The following is an 18,825-nucleotide window of genomic DNA, read 5'->3' as shown; positions in this document are numbered from 1 at the left end:
TGTTAGATCCGTCTAATTGAAGGGAGTATCATTCATCCCTAAATGGGAATGCTACAACAGCGGGACCTTGAAAACCTCAAGTAAAAGAAGCCAGTCTCAAAAGGCCATGGGATGGATTCTCTTTGCATTAAATGTTGAGAATAGGCAAGTGCATGGGCACCTGGGTGGTTCAGTAGGTTGAGTGTCTGACTTCAGGCTCAGGTCGTGATCTCGTGGTTCATGAGTTCGAGCCCCACGTCAGGCTCTGTGCTGACAGCTCAGAGCCTGGAGCCTGCTTCAGATTCTGGGTCTCCCTGTCTCTGCCCCCCTTCCCTGCCCACACTCCATGTGTGTGTGTCTATCTCTTTCAAAAATAAATAAACATTAAAAAAAAAAAAAGAATAGGCAAGTGCATAGAGACACAGTAGGTCACTGCCAGGACTAGGGTTAGGGTCGGGCAATAGGGCTGGGGAGTGACTGCTAACGGGCATGAGATTTCTTTTTGGGGTGATGAAAATGTTCTGGGATTAGATAGGATAACTGCACAAGTCTATTAATATGCCAGAACCCACTGAATGATTAAAAGGGTGAGTTTTTATGGAATGTAAGTTATATCTCTGCTGTTTTTTAAAAAAGCAAAGCAAACACATCCATGTGTTTGGGTTAACAGAGAAGAATATAGGCAGTGCCCCAGAAGGCCCCCCCCCCACATCCCCCCAGCCGGTGCGCCAAGTTATCCTTGGGGAGATAGCAGCTGCTTCTGCAGCAACTGTCTGCTTCTCAGAAGAAGCCACTGTTTCAGACGAAGGCTGAAGCTTTATGCCCAGCATTTGCCAGGCCTAGCGGGGCACTTTTTGTAAAGTACCGTCTTAATCAGACGCTTCTTTGTGATTTTATGGTGCCAGTGTGACCTACCTTTCAAAACAGGTAGCTATGCACTTGCTCTTTTTTTTTCATAGAAATAATATGGAGTTTAAGGTTTTTAAAGAGTTTTTTGAAGTAGCATACATATTGTTAGATCTCTTGCTTAATCAGCATGGACTTTATTAACTATTAAATACTTCTCATTTTATCTGCCTAATCATAGCTGCTCTCCCACTCTCCCCCTCCCCCCCCCGCCCCGACCCACGCTGGAGAGATGGGTTATTAATACTATCTTTTGGGGGAGCCAGATTAACATTAATATTTCTCTCATTCTACATGACGTTTCTGGGCTTAAATTTTATTTTATTTATTTTTTTATAAAAGTTTATTTATTTTTTTAAGTAGCGCCTGGACCTCACGCGGGGCTCAGACTCCTAACCCCAAGATCAGAAGTTGCATGTTCCACCAACTGACCCAGTCGGGTGCCCTTGAACTTAAAGTTTTAAAAGAAGCTACCCCTACATGTTTTTATATGCTTTTAAGTATTTTAAACTCCAACTCAGGTCAATGTTGATTCCTTTGCCTTTCAGCGATGTCTTGGCATTGCCCATTTTTAAGCAGGAAGATTCCAGCCTTCCGTTGGATGGTGAGACTAAACACCCACCCTTTCAGTATGTGATGTGCGCCGCCACCTCGCCAGCCGTCAAACTGCACGACGAGACGCTCACTTACTTGAACCAAGGTTGGTATGGCTGGATCGTGTTTTGCCGAAGAACTTCGATGTATCCATGGTGGCACTGCAGCCTAGTCTGCCAGTAACAGCTTGCAATTCGATTATGTTTCTTAAGTTCGACAGCTTCAGTTAACAGAAATTGTAGGCATTTTACTGTGAGCCAACGAGGTAAAAGTTTGTGGAAGCCGATTTGCATCAATAAGGTCTGTGGAACAAGATTTATTACAGGGTTTTTCAGACCAAATCCAGAGGAGGAGCAAGTAGGAAAGGATGTCAGTTATTTTTAGGAACCCTGGTTTCAATATGGAACTTGAGAATGAATCAGAAATCCAGCTAGCAAGGAACCTGGGTCTCAGGCCTGAAGCAGGTTTGTGCTGAAAATAGACACGCTGCACCAGGATGGGGTCTGTGGCTAAAAGAAACCGTGTCAAATTTTGTCCACCCGTATCTTGTCTGCACTTGATGAGAATATTATGTTTTGGTGATGTGAAAATGAGAGCTGGCAGAGTGGAAAACGGATGTGGGTGTAGAATTTACTTTTGGAAATTGTAAGGGATTTTTTCTGAGGTACCTTTAGCAGTCTGGGCGTGGGCCAATGTGACTGACCAAATTAAACAAAAGTACTTTGTTACACAGCTATTCATTTGTTGGATATACATACTGAAAGCATGTTGCTCCTTCAGTTTTCTTTTAAATCTAAAGTTTCCTTTTTTTTTTTTTTTTTTTTTTTTTTTAAGTTTATTTTTGAGAGCCAGAGAGTGAGCAAGGGAGGGCGGGGGTCAGTGGAGGGGGGAGAGCGAGAGAATCAATCCCAAGCAGGCTCCGCACTGACAGTGCAGTGGGGCCCAGACTCACGAGCCATGAGATCATGACCTGTGCCAAAATCAAGAGTTGGGTGCCTAACCAACTGAGCCACCCAGGCACCCCTGAACTTTTATTCTTGTAAAAACAGTAGTACATACTCTCATTGTAGAAGGATTGGGAAATACCTCAAGAGATAAAGATGAAAATTGACTGTAGCTGCATCCCACCAACAATACGTTTTAGTATTTTAAATGTTATTTTAGGTGTATTTTCTTGTGTATATTTCAACAAAATTGGAATTAACACCTGTTCGCTTAAGATATATTGTGATTGTTTTTCCATCATTAAATAGGATCTTTAATTCCTTGAACTGTGAGCTGTAGATTTTGGATTATTATGAAATAATAGTATTCTGAAATATGGAAGAATAACTTATGCTAGCCTTTCATTTGATCTATAAATTGAGGATCCATGAGGTTTTACAACCCAGGTTATTCTACCATAGCACTCATAGCAGTACCCTAACTTTGGTGTTAATATTGTTTGGGTAGGCCTTCTGTTGTTTGAGACTTAAGTGTCATATTTGAAAGAACCTTAAGTGTATATGGTAACCTGTTTTAGATATAAAAAAAATATCAGAAGAAGCTATGTAGGGGCGTGGATATCCGCTGTAGCTTTATTTCTAATGACAAGGGAGTCACGTGCATTTCTCTTACTTGGGGAATAGTTGAGTAAGTTCTGTTGCGTGCATACCATGGGATGATCGAGTACACACAGACCCCTGTTTAAAGGAATGTGTTGGATGTGTCTGTCTGTTGACCTGGGGAAACATCCATAATTTTTATCACTGTTACTATTAAACTGGGAAAAGATCTCTCATGTTGATAAAAGTTGCCAGCCACCATCTATAGTAATGATGTATTAGATTGACGTTTGCTGAGTGTTCACAATGTGTGAAGCATTGTACTAAGTACTATACGTGTGTTATTTAGTTCCCCAATAACTCCCGAAGTTATATTAATCCATTTTAGGAGTGCCTGACTGGCTGTCCGTAGAACAGGAGACTCTTGATCTTGGGGTCATGAGTTCAAGCCCCCTGTTGGGCATAGAGCTTACTTAAAAAATGCATTTTACAGATTCGTAAGACAAGGTGAGAACAGTTGATTAAATTGAATTAATGGATATGATGCACTTACAAGCTAGCCAACACATAGGAAGTCCAATACGACCTTTATTGCTGTTCCTGTCACTTACAACTAAGTAGCTTTAATGGTTTCTGATCACACTGGAAACCAACTATTTAGACCTTGGTTGACGTGTTAGTTTCCTGTTGCAGCTGGATGAGCAATTTTTGCAAATTGCTAGAACCCAGCCTGGTACTAGATACCTGTTCCGTGACTCGGGAAGTTTGCCAGGTTTGTTGGAAAGTGTATTATCGCAATCTTTTAAATAAGCCAGTCAGAGTTTTAAACTGTAGAAATAGCATTTTTGCACTGCTTAGGAACTGTGGTGGGCAGAATAATTGTTCCCCAAAGATGTCCGTGCCCTAATCCCCAGAACCTGTGAATATTTTACCTTATATAGCAAAAAGGACTTTGAAGATGTGGTTAGATAAAGAGTGTTAGGGGCGCCTGATGGCACATGTGACACTTGGTCTCAGGGTGGTGAGTTCAAGCCCCACATTAGGGGTAGAGAATACATTAAAAAAATAGTAATAAAGGGTGTCGGGATGGAGAGATTATCCTGGATTATATAGGTAGTCCCAGTGAAATCACAAGCGTCCTTATAGAGAGGGAGGTAGGAGAGTCGGAGTCAGATTTGAAGACCGAGGAAGAGGCCATGAGCCAAGGGATATTAGTGGCATCAAAAACAAAACAAAAAACCCCCCAAAACCACAAGGAAGTGGGTTCTACCCTAAGGCCTCCAAAAGGAACACGGTCCTGCTGACTGCTTGATGTTGGCCCAGTAGACCTATGCTGGACTTCTGAATTCCAGAACTGTGTGATAATAAGTTTGTATAGTTTCAGGCCACTGAGTTTGTCGAAATTTGTTATGGCGGCAGTAGACAACTATGACGTCAGCCGAAGCAAATGGGTACCAGGTGGCTAATCTCCAGGGTGGTGCGGCGTAGGCCACTGCTGTGTGTATCAGAGCTGTTTCCACAAGGTGGGCGGCATCTACTCTTAGAGTCTAGATGAAAACACTTGCATCATATGGTCCCGCCTCCTTGCTTACCTCTGAAGGCCTTGCCAAAGCTGGGTCTCGAAAGGGCATCTCACCAAGTCTGAGCTCTTGTGCTTGTGCGTGTATGTGTGTGTGTGTGTGTGCGCGCGCTTGCGCATGTGTGTATATTCACATATGTGAACTGTACACACATGTATAATGCATATATGTGAATATAGTGTATTTGTGGAGCACCCGTTAATGACGGAGTAAGAGGTATCCTAGACTGTTGCGATGCTGTCAGACAAGGAAACGAATGTAATGCATTGCAGTTACTTGCAAAGGAGTCATAATGCAATTTAAACAGCTCTAGATTGAATTAGTTCTTAATTTCGGCGTAGACCGGTAAGCCATTTAAACTAAGAAGGATTTTGAAATCTTATTACCTGTAATATTGCACAGTGGTGGATAAAGCATTATATGAAATGAACCCTGTGCAAAATGATACAATAGTATAACCAGCTCTTGCAAACCAGGCTGTTTTTCTCTTTGGCATAGCACTTTGGGAGTGTTTATCGTAATACGGTATTTATTCAGCTGCTAAGGAAAAGATGGTTAATTCTTGGCATCTTCCTCAGGGCTTTTTGAATATAAAGTTTACTCCCAGGAGAGGGTCCTGAGGGCCTCATGTTGGAGAGAGTAGTGATGGACTGGCTGTTGGGAGCTTCACATACCAGTGGCTCCCCGACTGTAGCATGCTTTGGGGTTACCCGGAGGGCTTGTCAAAACGTGATCGCCATGCCCCATAGAGCTTCTGTCTCTAGAGGTCTGGAGTAGGGCCGGAGAATTGGCATTTCTGACAGGTTTCCAGGTGATGCTGCTACTGCTGGTCTGGGGACCCCTGCTTACGTATTTTAATCACCTTGAATATTCAGGCAAGTATGCAAGCTTCCTTCACCACTGCCTTTTATGGATGGTCTCCTCAGTTGAGTGTTGGCACATGCTTGTGCCATTCTTTGGCTGTAGCTCAGTCACCGCTGGTAGGTAGCCTACCCTTAAAGTTCATTGCTCCCCTTCTGCCTCTTGGGCAGCCATTGCTGAAGAATATTTGCCATGGCATAAAACCATAAAGAAAAGATAAATTCTGTGTGGTCTTGGCGTCCTAGGCAGGTGTAAATTGGAGCAAGCTTTCCAAGTTGTAGTCGATGCCTCGGAGCGTCGGTTTTTGTTTTGAATAATACAAGCACAGAGTTTAAAAACTGCATTTGTGTTTTCCTGTTTATGCTTGAGCAGCTAACCTCCTCTGCCCTTAGGTTACAAGAATTAGTCTCACTTTGCGAAGTGAAAGACTGTAGTCGAAATGCCGCGGAGCCCCGGAGGGTGGAGTAAAGGCAGCTGGCTCTCCCCTGGGGTGGGGATCTGGCTGCGGTTGGACCGCCCCTTGTCTTACAGCTTCACCTGAGTCCTCGAAGCTTCCCTCCTTATGGTAGGGATGTGACTTCTGAGCCCCTTGATTTTCCCAGGTCAGCTTTTTGCTGCTGTCGGATGAGAAATACCTACTCATTGGAAGGCCAACTTCTATTCGGAGAACCTAGGTTTTAGGCCCTAGGAAATAGCATGTCTGTTGGATTAAAAATACTGTTAAAAAAAGAGAAGAGAGAGAAGAAAACCAATATGTAAGAAATAAAAACTTGGAAAGAAAAAAGAAGAAAAATACTGTTAAATGATAGAAGTTTCAAAAAAGAATATATTTCTTGTTAATTTCATTTTACAGCTGTGCATTTTCCTGAGGTTAGCTGTGGTTCTTGTTATAGATTAAAGTTCTATATTAGGACCTTAGGAATCAATTCTTTGAACTTGGCCATGGGGGGTGGTGGGGACTGTCACAGCTTGGGCTCCATGTTGCTCTGGAGTCCATCTGAGGAAGCTAGACTGGGTGGGGATGTGAACTCACAACAATTATAGTTTTCAACTCTGTCAGCCAAAAGAATAAAAAGTCAAAACTTCAGGGGTGCCTGGGTGGCTTAGGTTAAACCTTGGACTCTTGGTTTTGGCTCAGGTCATGATCTCATGGTTCTTGAGATCGAGCCCTGCATTGGGCTCTGTGCTGACAGTGCACTCTGCTTGGGATTCTCTGTCTCCCTCTCTCTGCCCCTCCCCTACTCTTGCCAGCGTGCGCGCGCTTGTGTGTGTATGTATGTGTGCACGCGCACATTCTCTCTCAATAAAACTTAAAGTCAAAACGTGAAAGGTAAGTTCAGAATATAAAGTTGGAAACAGGACTAGTGGGAGCCTGGGTGGTTCCATTGGTTAAGTGTCTGACTCTTGATTTTGGCTCAGGTCATGATCTCACGGTTCGTGGGTTTGAGCCCCACATTGGGCTCTGTGCTGACAGCACGGAGCCTGCTTGGGATTCTCTTGTCTCCCTCTTTTTCCCCTCCCCTGCTCTTTCACGCAGGTGCGTGCATGCTGTCTCTCAAAAATAAATAGACATTTTTTACAGAGTTTAAAAGAAAAAAAAATTAAAATAGGACTAGCAAATCAGAGTACTGCTGTTGTGTTAACTGTATACTCCATTGATACTGGAGTCTTCTTTATGTTTCAGTTAAAACCTAGACATGTTTCTGGAAACTATATTATTAAGAGATTTATGGAAGGGGATCAAATAGAAGGAGAAATTAAACCAATGAAGGCCTGGTTGTTCAGTGAATATCATCTCTTTTTCAAAGATTTTATTTTTAAATAATCTACACCCAACGTGGGGTTGGAACTCACAAACCTGAGATCAGAAGTCACTTGCTCTACCTACTTAGGCAGCCATGGGGCCAATAGGGAAACCATTTGAAGAAGAGCAAGTGTTACAGAGCCTGTTGTAGAAACTTACTTTGGATTTTAGAATAGAAATCGACAGTGCTTTAATACAGGAGCAACGAATCCTGAGATCTGTTTGTGAAAACATTGAACTTTGTATTGAGCACAGAGGTGTCCTGTTAGGTTGACTAGGAAAAATCATACAAAGGAAGACAGGAACACGGAGATGTTGTCCTTATTTGATTTTTTTTTTTTTAAGTTTATTTATTTTGAGAGAGAGACGGAGACAGCGTGAGTGGGGGAGGGGCGGGGGCGGGAGGGGGTGGGAGGAATCCTAAGCAGGCTCCTCGCTGCCAGTACGGAGCCCGATGCGGGCGGAACCCCTTGGAAACTCAGATCAAGACCTGAGCCTCAACCAAGAGTCAGAGGCTTAACCGACTGAGTCACTCGGGCACCTGATTTGATTTTTTTTTTAGTGCTGAGAATTTTCAGATTTTGAGGATCATAAAATAATCCTCACAGGACAAGTTTTCCCTCCCTCCTGGGCAGGTTATTTCTCCCCTGTCCTCACCTACTTGGTTTTTAATTAAACTTTTTTATTGATCTGATAATTAACACAAACATTTTGTTAATTTGCCTAAATTTTTGTGAAGTTGAGTGTACTTTTAAACGTATAATAGTATAGTTTTCAAAATACCTATTCATATGCTTTATTTTAAAATTTATTTCTTACCGTTTTTCTGAGTTTAGATCCATTGTTACGTATGCTGCAAATTTAACTTTTTAAGAATGTCTTTTGCCATGGTATTATCTAGTGGTAATCTTGATCTGTTGAAGGACTTAAGGACTTTTTCTTAGTAACATACTGTATGTACTGGTTTTCCTTCACCAGCCTTGGAGTGATTTGGTTGTGATTTAATAACCTTTTCTTGTATTTTGATCATATGATCTAGTACCTTCTGTATGTTTTTATACAGGGTATGCGCCATTGGAGTGTGGACTAGATCGTAAATATCCTCAGCTTCATATGATGCATACCAGACACACTCCTTTTTTTTTGTTTTTCAAGTAGATTCATTTTGAGAGGGAGCATGAGCGAGTAGGGGTGGGCAGAGAGGGAGAGGGAGAGAGAGGATCCCAAGCAGGCTCCACACTGTCAGCACAGAGCCCGATGTGGGGCTTGATTTCGTGAACCATGAGATCGCGGCCTGAGCCAAAATCAAGAGTCAGACACTTAACTCACTGAGCCACCCAGGTGCTCCTCTAAGCACTCTTGATTTTCTCCATATCAGATTATACTGTCGTCATTACTACTTAATGATGGGTAATTGAGAAATCATTTTTGTGGTTGCGGAGTACATTCTTGACTGTTGGCAACAGCTTATGTTCCTAATGATACAGGTTGGTGTGTCGATGTCTATTTGTGTTTTCTTATGGACATTAAACAGTGAGAGAATGTGAGTTGGGTCCATTGGTCACAAGGAAGAAGGTTCTAGGATTAAAACGTGGTCTTGGCTCGCACGAAACTCAGTACACAGATGTTCACAGTGTCGCTACTCTTAATGGCCAAGAAGGAGAACCAACCAGATGTCCGTCGGCTAGTGAATGGACAAACAAAACGGGGTACGTTGTTGCGATGGAATATTTGCAATAAAAAGGAGTGAAGTGCAGGCACACCTCAGACAGAGGCAGCGCAGGTTCTGTTCCAGACCACAGTAAAGTGACCATGGCAGTAAAATGAGTCAGATGAGTTTTTCGGCTCCTCAGTGCACATGAAAGTTCTCTTTACACCATCCTATGGTCTAGTCAGTGTGCAATAACCATGTATATATTTTAGGTAAAAAAATACTTCATCGCGGGGCACCTGGGAGGCCCAGGCAGTGAGGAGGCCAGTTGGTTCAGAGTCTGACTCTTGATTTCAGCTCAGTTACGATCTCACAGTTTGTGCGTTTGAGACCCGCATCGGGTTCCACGCTGAGAGCGCAGAGCCTGCTTGGGATTCTTTCTCTCTCTGCCCCTCTCCTGCTCTCTCGCTTTCTTTCTTTCCCTTTCAAAATAAATAAACTTCAAAAAAAATGCTTTATTGATTGCTAAACAGTGGGTTACAGTGACAGTTCACCATAACAAACACAATAATGATGAAAAAGTCTGCAATACTGTGAATTACACAAATTGAAATACTGAGAGTGACAAAATGTGACAGATACAGCGTGAGGACTCTTAGTGACGTGCTGTTGGAAGGGTGGTGCCGATCGACCTGCTTGATGCACGTGGTCACCAGCCTCCAGTTGTAAAAACCGTGGCATCTGCCAAGGGGGATGCAGCAGAGCGCAGTGAAAGGATGTCTGCCCGTTGTCCTGCTGTGACACGCGTGAGCGCTGAAAGCATGCGCACTGAAGGAAGCCGGTGAATCACATACCGTGTGACTGTTTATGTCCGGTGTGAGCCAGGCAAGTCCCTGGAGACAGAAAACAGAGTGATGAGTGGTTGCCAGGGGCGGAGTGGGTGAGGGTGGGAAGTGCCTGCGGAGGGGTGCAGTTTCCTTTTCGGGGTGATGAGAATGCCCCATGGTTGGTAGTGGTGATGGTTTCACAATTCTGAATATGCTAAGCACGAGTCAGGTTTTAAAAGGATGAATTTTATGGTATGTGAATTGTATCTCAGTAAAGCCGTGGTAAAACACTGGTCTTGGATTATGCGTGTGTGTATAATAAAATTTTAATGTGAGAGTCTAGCACGTGAAAATAAACCGTCAGAGAAGCTCTTCATCCTTCTGTCATAGTGTACGAAGGGAAGGATGATGTGGTTTGGGGGAAAGAAAGATCAACCTGAATGGTTTCTCTAGTTGAGAGGCCATTGAAGTTTTATGTTAAACAGCGATGTTGTTTGTGTGGACTGTCGGTGATACACAGTTTCTTTAAATTCAACAATTTGTTCAAAATAGGTCAGTCTTATGAAATTCGGATGCTGGATAATCGGAAAATGGGAGATATGCCCGAGATTACTGGAAAATTGGTAAAGGTAAGGATGATCCATTTTGATTCCTAACAGGTATTGTTTGCAGTGACTGAAAAAAGTAGCAGGTTTGCCGTAGAAGGTTTAGGTTTTTTTTGCACGAGAGTCGTTCTTTTAAAATCATTTAATTTCACTTTAAGAAGTAATGGCTATACTGCAACTCTTGACGTTTTGAACTATATTTTGTGTCCTTGTCTATAAAACAGAAATGATAGCAGTTACTGGGTTAAGTAAATGTGAAAGCCCTTTGGACACTAAGGCAGCACAGTTGCAGCCGTGGGGGAGAAACCCACCACCACAACAGAGACTTTTAAGTTTTTCCTGTAAAAGTAAAAGAATAATGTGGGGGGAATGTTAAGTGTTCATGTGACACTTTTAAAGCCCTTTTATTTCACCTCTAAAAATCTCTCTGAAGACTGGAAATCTCTGTGCACCCTGTGTCCACGCTGAGACGTATCTGAATGAGGGCGGTCATTCCAAGTGTAGGAGGCACAACCATCGGCTGGCTAGTCCGTTCCTTTTAGGATAGATCTTCGGGACCGTCCTGCTCCCTCCAGTGTCCTGCAGGGTATCCTCTAGCCTCTGCCTGTCACACAGAGTGCTGTAGTATAGATTCGGTGGCATGACGGGGCAGGACTTCTGGAAGAAGCTTGAGGGAAGGCAGAGCTTCAGGGTGGCTAAGTGTCAGCGTGAGAGAAGCAGACCTTTGTTCTCTTGACGCTTCCGTCTTCCCAGAGAGGCACCCGGGGGCCTGGGCACTGCTGGGCTCTCGGTATGGAGAGGCGTTCCGTGGAAAGACTCCCCTCTGTGGGTCTGCCTTTTTAGAGGGTGAGCGCGGGAAAGGCAGCTTGGGCCCATCTGGGAGAGCCGGAGCATCTTTGGGATGTTTTAGTGCTTCCTCCGTTCCTGGGAGGCAGGAAGACCCCAATCCTTTGGGAGGTTGGAGGAAAGATGGGGGTCTGCTCCCCACTGATCGTTGTCTTGCCAGCTTGGAGGGAGCTCCCAGACTTCCGACTCCCAGGGCTCCCATCTTCCCCGGACCAGAGGGAGACCGCTTGTTTCCCATTCTCACATTCACCAGTTTGCACTTTGAGTCTGTCGGGTCTGTGCTTGGTCAGTGGGTTTGGTCCTTTCCCCGGAGGGTGAGTCAGGTCAGATTAACAGCTCTCATTTTCTAGTGTGTAGGAAGCTTCGAGATGTCAGAGATTCTCTCGGGATGCCCTAGTCCTACCAGGCTGGCTTGTTGTCAGGCCACCGGGTGCCCTGGTTCACCTGCAGGCAAATCTGCCAATTGTATTTGTGAAAATGCCACCAGGAGTATATATTTTAAGGGAAGATGTGGGTGAATTCTTCTGTCACTGTGAAAGTTACATTGGATGACTGTGAGAAGCCGCTTTAAAAAAAATCGATGTGGAAGTGTTGACAAGTTGCTTAAATTGTAGACTCCTGTACAAAATGAAGTGAGGCATTATGTGCCTGGTATTGAGGTCCTGAAAACTGGACCTAAAAATGGTAGGCGTTAATAGAAAGCTACTTATATGGTAAAATTTAAGCATAACAGAGGTAGAGTGGTGCGATGACGCATCCACGTGTGTTTATCACGTGGTTTATGATAAACACACGTGTATCCTGGGTGCCTGTGATAAGCTACTTGAGAATACCAGTCAGGTTAACTTGGAATGGCAGGGTTAATTAAGTTGTTGCTTCATTGCTTTAAGTTCTGCCTCTTGGATTTAGTTCCAAATTAAAATATGTAAAAACATCTAATTTACAAGATTCATGCCAGTTAAGAAATTAAGGCAAGAACAACTCTTCATTATGAGGTAAGTGAACTGTTGACAGTAGAGAAACCGTCTCCCTCTAAGTGCAAAGTGGGTGTTTTGCTGTCATTAAACAAGCATGTTCTTCCTCGACAAGGGCACTTATTTTGAAAGCATCAGTTTTCCTAAACAGTTAGCTTACAGAGTGGAAAGGTTAAGTTTTAAAAGGTCTTGGGGCGCCTGGGTGGCTCAGTCGGTTAAGCGTCTGACTTTGGCTCAGGTCAGGATCTCGCTGCTTGTGAGTTCGAGCCCCACGTCGGGCTCTGTGCTGACAGCTCAGAGCCTGGAGCCCGTTTCGGATTCTGTGTCTCCCTCTCTGTCTCTGCCCCTTCCCCGCTCGTCCTCTCCCTCCTTCCCTCTCTCTCTCTCTCTCTCTCTCAAAAATAAACATTAAAAACATTTTTTAAGGTTTTCAATCAGTTTCATCTTCCACATGATAAGCCACATGTCTGATATTTGGTGGCGGTGCCAGAATACATTAAGTTAGAGCCCGAGAGCTTGCCTGGACTCAGAGCAACAGTCTGCTCCTGCCAGAGGACTGACTGCAGGGTGAATTTCTTAAGAATCTCACCCTTTTTTTTATCTGCAATATATATCCCAGAAGTACTGTGCAGCAATCTGGTGTCTAATTTCCTGACTCCACGATCTTTGAGTCTGCTGTGGTGGGGGCATCTTAGGGAACAAACGCCGGGTCGGCAGAGGTGCTTTGGAACTTGACCGTGCTCACTAAGTAGCCTCGGTGATGTGCTCGCTTTGCTCGTTCTTGCTGTTAGGGCCCCTTTCCCCTGCTGGCTCTCTTGGTGTTTGACTTGCTTTTCCCCTTCCAAATTCACGTAAGTTTTTTTTTAATAGGCTGCCACTTCTTAACTCTGGTTCTCTTTTAATATTCTTTACTGTGCCATCTTGGTCTGGCCTACTAGAATGAGGTTTAGTCAAGCTCTTAAATCTAATACCGATATTCTCATACTATTTTCATCTGAATTTGTGGATTCGATCTGGTTCTCACTAAATACGAAAGAATCAAAATCATGACATTTCTGTGCTGCACCTTATTCTGAGTTCGGCTTGTTGGGCAACGTGACCCAAGGCCCCCGCCAGCCCGTGCACCTTCCCCGTGAGGTCTTCGCTGCCCTCGGGCGGTGGTGTCACGTGGGTGCTGGTGGACCGCCCCGGGCAGGCCCCGCAGACGTGGGTGCAGGTGGCAAGGCGGGTGGCACGAACCAGAGCTGTGACTGTGCCTTTATAGATTTCCACTTTGGTCCCAGTGACTGTTTTGGCCTCTTTGTAAACTACAGTTGACCCTTGAACAACAAGGGTTCGAACTGCGCGGGTCCACTTAGGAGCAGATTTTTTCAATATACACAGCATAGTACTGTGAATGTATTTTCTCTTACGATTTTTTAGTATAAGTTTGTTTTCTCTAGCTTACTTTATTGTAAGAATGCACAAGATGTGTGTTACTCAGCTGTCGATGTTACCGGTAAACTGGTAAACCGTCGGCTATCAAATAGTTGTTTTGGGGGAGTCCAAAGTTACACGTGGATTTTCTACTGTGGGAGGGTTCAGCGCCTCCAACCCCCGTGCTGTCGAGGGTCAACTGTATTTCACGTTAAAATACTGCTGCTTTTTAATAGTTTCCTTCAAAATATTTCTCCATTCTGCCACATTTTGGGCAGTACCCTGGTGGGTAGGGAAGGCAAGGCACTAAAGTAGTATTTATATGTGTTGCTAACAGATTATTTCCTAGTCAAACAAGAGCGTAGACTGGAAACATGATGATCTTACTGCATCATGAGAAAGTTGCTTATAAATGCGTCAGAAACACTAGTATCTGAAGACATTGCATGACCTGTTTTGTTTCTGGAACCAAACAATCATTGGCACCTGAAACGTGTGGGAAGTGAAGGAGGGATGGGTGGAGAGCAGAGAACTGGCCTCAAGTGTGTGGAGTAAAGTCTTCCCTGGGAACCGGAGTGTTTGGATGAAGTTTGCCTGTGGGCGGAACTTCCCCCCCCCCCCCCCCCCCCCCCCCCCCCCGCTGCTTACCTCAGATAACCTCTTGCACGTAAATAGTAGAGAATGACTTTAGCATATATGTTCTTTTCTTGGTGGGTGTGGGCACATGCTCCCACCTGTCCCTTGACTATCTTTTTTTAGTTTTTCATTTTATTGAAGTATAATTAACATGCAGTGTTATATTAGTTTCAGTTGTAAGGTACAGCGATTCAGCATTTCTATATATTACTCAGTACTTGTCTTTGACTATCTGTAAAAAAAAAAAAAAAACCCTCAGTTTTTAACTATTATTTTAAATAGTTTTGCCGTTGTGCCCGGGTTTCTGTCTGCTTATACTGCCCTTTCATTTTTGTAATCTGATGTTTTCTTCATAGAAGTCAAATTCTTGCTCTCTGATTTTATGGACGTGTACCTTAATTTTGAGTTGCGATGTCAACTTTTTAAATAAAAATTTTACCTAAGTGATCATTTTATTTGTGCTTTTTATTTCTGAGTTGTAATTCTTTTTGCACCGAATAATTATACCCGTAATCCACATATTCCAAGAACAAAGCAGTTCACTTAGAAAATGTTGAAAGCAGAATTTTCCTTGCATGCTCGTCTATTATAGGTTAATGCATAAGAAGTGAAAACACTTCTGCATTTTAGCTGGAATAGTTTAAAAGTGCTCATTTTCCCCACTTACTCCATAGAGCATCATAAGAGTTGTATTCCATGACAGACGGCTGCAGTACACGGAGCATCAGCAACTCGAAGGCTGGAAGTGGAATCGCCCTGGAGACAGACTTCTCGATTTAGGTACGAGTGGCTGTCAGAAGACTCTGGAGAGACGGCGGTTGGTCAGCCGTGCCTGTCACTGTGTTGGCAGCATGTTTAACTGTGAGGAGAGAGTTTTGGTGTTAGTGGGTCCTGTGTGCCCTGAGTTGTTCTGTACTTAGAAATGAAGTGGGTTTTTTTTTGGTGCTAAAAGAAACCGAGTCAGGAATTTTGAGTTCGAAACCATTTATTTAGTTCTCGATTGGCACATCCATCGTGCGTTGAATGAAGTGAAATAGAAACCATGGTGGGAGAAAGTCTCGTGCACGTTGGGCGGGCTTGGGTGTTAGTGTGGTTGACCATGGGAACGTTGAAGGAAAAGGTTCAGCGTGGAGGTGTAGAATGATTTCATTTGCACATAATGATATTAAGTTGTAAGCTTTTCAGTTATTTGTAGTAGATGAGTTTCTGTGTAACTTCTTCTTAAAATACAGATATTCCAATGTCTGTGGGAATAATTGACACCAGGACAAATCCAAGCCAGTTAAATGCGGTTGAATTTCTGTGGGACCCTGCAAAGCGCACGTCTGCTTTCATTCAGGTTTGGAGTTTTACCTTATTAGAAGTCCACCAGCCTGGTCATCTGAAGGACCATGGATGAGCTTGAATTCTTGACACACAATGTTCTCTTCTTTAAATGCTTGTTTGTAAACTGTCTTATAATGTCTTCTGTATGTGTATATTTTTCAACCTACGTACACATAACTGTATACGTGTGTGTATAAAGTGAAGTTGGGGTTATCCTACTAAATCCGTCATTTATAGACTAACCTATTACTCAAACTACTTTTACCATTGGTAATAACACTAATCAAAACTTCTAATTAAAACTTCTATTTCTCGTAAGATGTATTTCTCTTGAACAAAAGCTCCTGGGTTTTTTTAAATTTATTTTTTAATTTACATCCAAGTTAGCATATAGTACAACAATGATTTCAAGAGTAGATTCCTTAATGCCCCTTACCCATTTGGCCCATCCCCCCTTCCACAACCCCTCCAGCAGCCCTCAGTTTGTTGTCTATATTCAAGAGTCTTATGTTTTGTCTCCCTCCCTGTTTTTATATTATTTTTGCTCCCTTCCCTTATGTTTGTTCATCTGTTTTGTATCTTAAAGTCCTCATATGAGTGAAGTCATAGGATTTTTGTCTTTCTCTGACTAATTTCACTTAGCATAATACCCTCCAGTTCCATCCACATAGTTGCAAATGGCAAGATTTCGTTCTTTTTGATTGCCGAGTAATACTCCATTGTATGTATATACCACATCTTCTTTATCCATTCATCCATCGATGGACATTTGGGCTCTTTCCATACTTTGGCTATTGTTGATACTGCTGCTGTAAACATTGGGATGCATGTGCCCCTTCGAAACAAAAGGTGGTTTGTTTTTTTTTAAGGTTATTTTTATTTATTTTGATACAGAAATAGAGAGCAAGCGGGGGGAGGGGCAGAGAGAGAGGGAGACAGAATCCCAGGCAGGCTCTGCACTGTCAGCACAGAGCCCAACTAGGGACTCAGACTCATAAATCACGACACAATGACCTGAACCAAAACCAGGAATCGGACGCTTAACCAACTGAGCCACCCAGGCACCCCCCAAAAGCTGCTGTTTTTAAAAGTGTAGGATTAGGGCACCTGGCTGGCTCAGCCCATAGAGCATGTGACTCTTGATTTTGGGATTGTAAGTTCGAGCCCCACGTTGGGCATAGAGTTTACTTAAAAAAATAAAAAAAAAATAAAGGGTGAGATTGAAAAAAGTGTACAGCTCAAGATTCCTTCTGCCATTATTTAAAGACATTCTAATATTGAAAATGTCAAACCCCCACCAAAGTGAGAGAAGAAGAATAATGAGTCCTCAGTGTATCCACCACCTGGCTTCAACAGTTACTAGTCGTTTCCCTGGTTTTTGTTGTTGATGGAGTACTTTAGAGCAACTCCCAGGCATTTCATTTCACCCTAAGTACCCAGTTTGTATCCCTAAGAGATGAGTTTTTTAAAAACATAAATATAATATGTGTAAAATATACTTAGTAGTAATTTTTATACCCTCTATGTTCAAATTTGTGTATGGTGTTATTAAAACTACTGAGTTAGGTAATCTTCATGCAGAAAGGGAAATTGCTTAATTGCTGATGAGCCTAAGTAGGCTCTCATTTGTGTGAACTGTAAAGAATCTTTAGCATTTTGTGTTTTTGTGGCCTACCAAATAGTATCTCCCATCAACTAATAATCACTAGGGACATGGTTCCTATTAGCTGACCTTGTACTGGTATTGGAAGAGGAACAGAAGTGGTGGGAGATGAGCGTTGTCCTCAGTGCACTTTGAAGGCTGACAGAGGAGTTAGATCACACAGGCAGGGTGAGTAGTGGGCTCTGGGGAAGGTGGCCACTGCCCAGGTGGTCGGTCTCACAGTTGGCGTATGTAGGCCCGGCAGTAAGGGGACGGGCTGGCTAGACAGGGTGGCGACGGGAGAGGGCGGACAAACAGAAGCTCTCGACGGTGAGGTGTCCGTTGCCGTGGACTGAGCCGTGTGCGAGGCCGAGGACCCTGCGTCTGAGAGCATCATTCAGTCCAGAGTGGAGGTAGGAGAGTACCCGCGATTGGAACAAGTCCTGCATTAAAGGACAGGAGGCGTTGGACTGGGGAAAGTCCAGAAAGGCCCAGTTGGATTCGTGAGAGGAGAGCCGTACAGAGAAATTCATGACGGGCATCCGGCTAATATGCGGGGGTTGGTTTGAAAAGATCTTGAGTTTATGGCTGTGGCAGGACGTCCAAGAAGGAGTAAACTAGAAGGGGACTCCGTAGACGGTTCTTTGAGTCCCTTTCAGCTTGAGTTGTTTTCCAGGTGCACTGCATCAGCACAGAATTTACTCCACGGAAGCACGGAGGCGAGAAGGGAGTGCCTTTCAGGATCCAGGTCGACACCTTTAAGCAGAATGAAAATGGAGAATACACGGATCATCTACACTCAGCTAGCTGCCAAATCAAAGTGTTTAAGGTAAGAGAGAGAAAGTAGGCTTTTAGTGATAACTAAGGCTCGGTGTTGCTTGTAGATGTTCCGTCTTCAGCCTGCTGGACGAAACCCTCTGCCTTGTGTTTAAGCCTAAAGGTGCAGACAGGAAACAAAAAACGGACCGAGAGAAGATGGAGAAGAGGACCGCTCACGAGAAGGAAAAGTACCAGCCGTCCTACGACACCACCATCCTCACGGAGGTAACGGCCGCCCAGCAGCGCTCCGGTTTCTGAAGAGAAACACGCAGCAGTCTGCCCAGCAGCACTCTGAGGAGGGGTTTCGCTACAGAGGGTTGGGAAGATCGGGCGGTGGGTTGACATAACGTTCTCTGTGAAATTTGTGGGGAAGGTGTTTTATTTAAATTGGGGGATGTTAATAGATTAGTTTCCTGGGTGGGGTCCGGAATGAAGATGCTGAAATCCCAATCAGGTCTCAGAAACAGACCTTACAAACCTTGAGAGTTGTCAAGAGATTAAGTCGGGGCCTAGAATGTCTGATTTTTGTCACTGCTGGGGTTTTGCATTTTCTTTAACTTTGAATCCTGCTAGTCATACATTTGTTTAATTGGACTGCAGAGACATAAAACAGGGTATTAGATCTTTCTTTGTATAATGAAAAGACATTGATCCCAATCTTTGGTGTTTGTCCAGATGAGGCTTGAGCCTATAATTGAAGATGCAGTTGAACATGAGCAGAAAAAGTCCAGCAAGCGGACTTTGCCAGCAGACTACGGTGATTCTCTGGCAAAGCGAGGCAGTGTAAGGGACTTCTTCTCTTCTCATTGTGCAGG

The 18,825-nt window shown here is 43.6% G+C and overlaps 1 protein-coding gene across 2 annotated transcripts in view; it reads left to right on the top strand.

Moving 5' to 3' along the window:
* The window catches only part of UBP1 (upstream binding protein 1), a 51,344-nt gene that overhangs the window by 13,368 nt on the left and 19,151 nt on the right, over positions 1–18,825 (top strand). The window contains exons 2-8 of one of the 2 annotated variants that reach the window (XM_023260794.2): positions 1,434–1,585; positions 10,299–10,375; positions 14,898–15,003; positions 15,456–15,562; positions 17,868–18,020; positions 18,125–18,235; positions 18,686–18,793. In XM_023260794.2, coding sequence (XP_023116562.1) covers positions 1,434–1,585; positions 10,299–10,375; positions 14,898–15,003; positions 15,456–15,562; positions 17,868–18,020; positions 18,125–18,235; positions 18,686–18,793 — 814 coding nt within the window. The remainder of the gene's footprint in view (positions 1–1,433; positions 1,586–10,298; positions 10,376–14,897; positions 15,004–15,455; positions 15,563–17,867; positions 18,021–18,124; positions 18,236–18,685; positions 18,794–18,825) is intronic. The other variant, XM_023260795.2, reaches the window with a different exon arrangement.

Source organism: Felis catus, chromosome C2 (assembly GCF_018350175.1).
Source record: "Felis catus isolate Fca126 chromosome C2, F.catus_Fca126_mat1.0, whole genome shotgun sequence".
NCBI classification, from domain to species: Eukaryota; Metazoa; Chordata; class Mammalia; order Carnivora; family Felidae; genus Felis; species Felis catus.
Note: the sequence above shows the minus strand (reverse complement) of the source record. Positions and strands in the feature narration are given on the sequence as shown.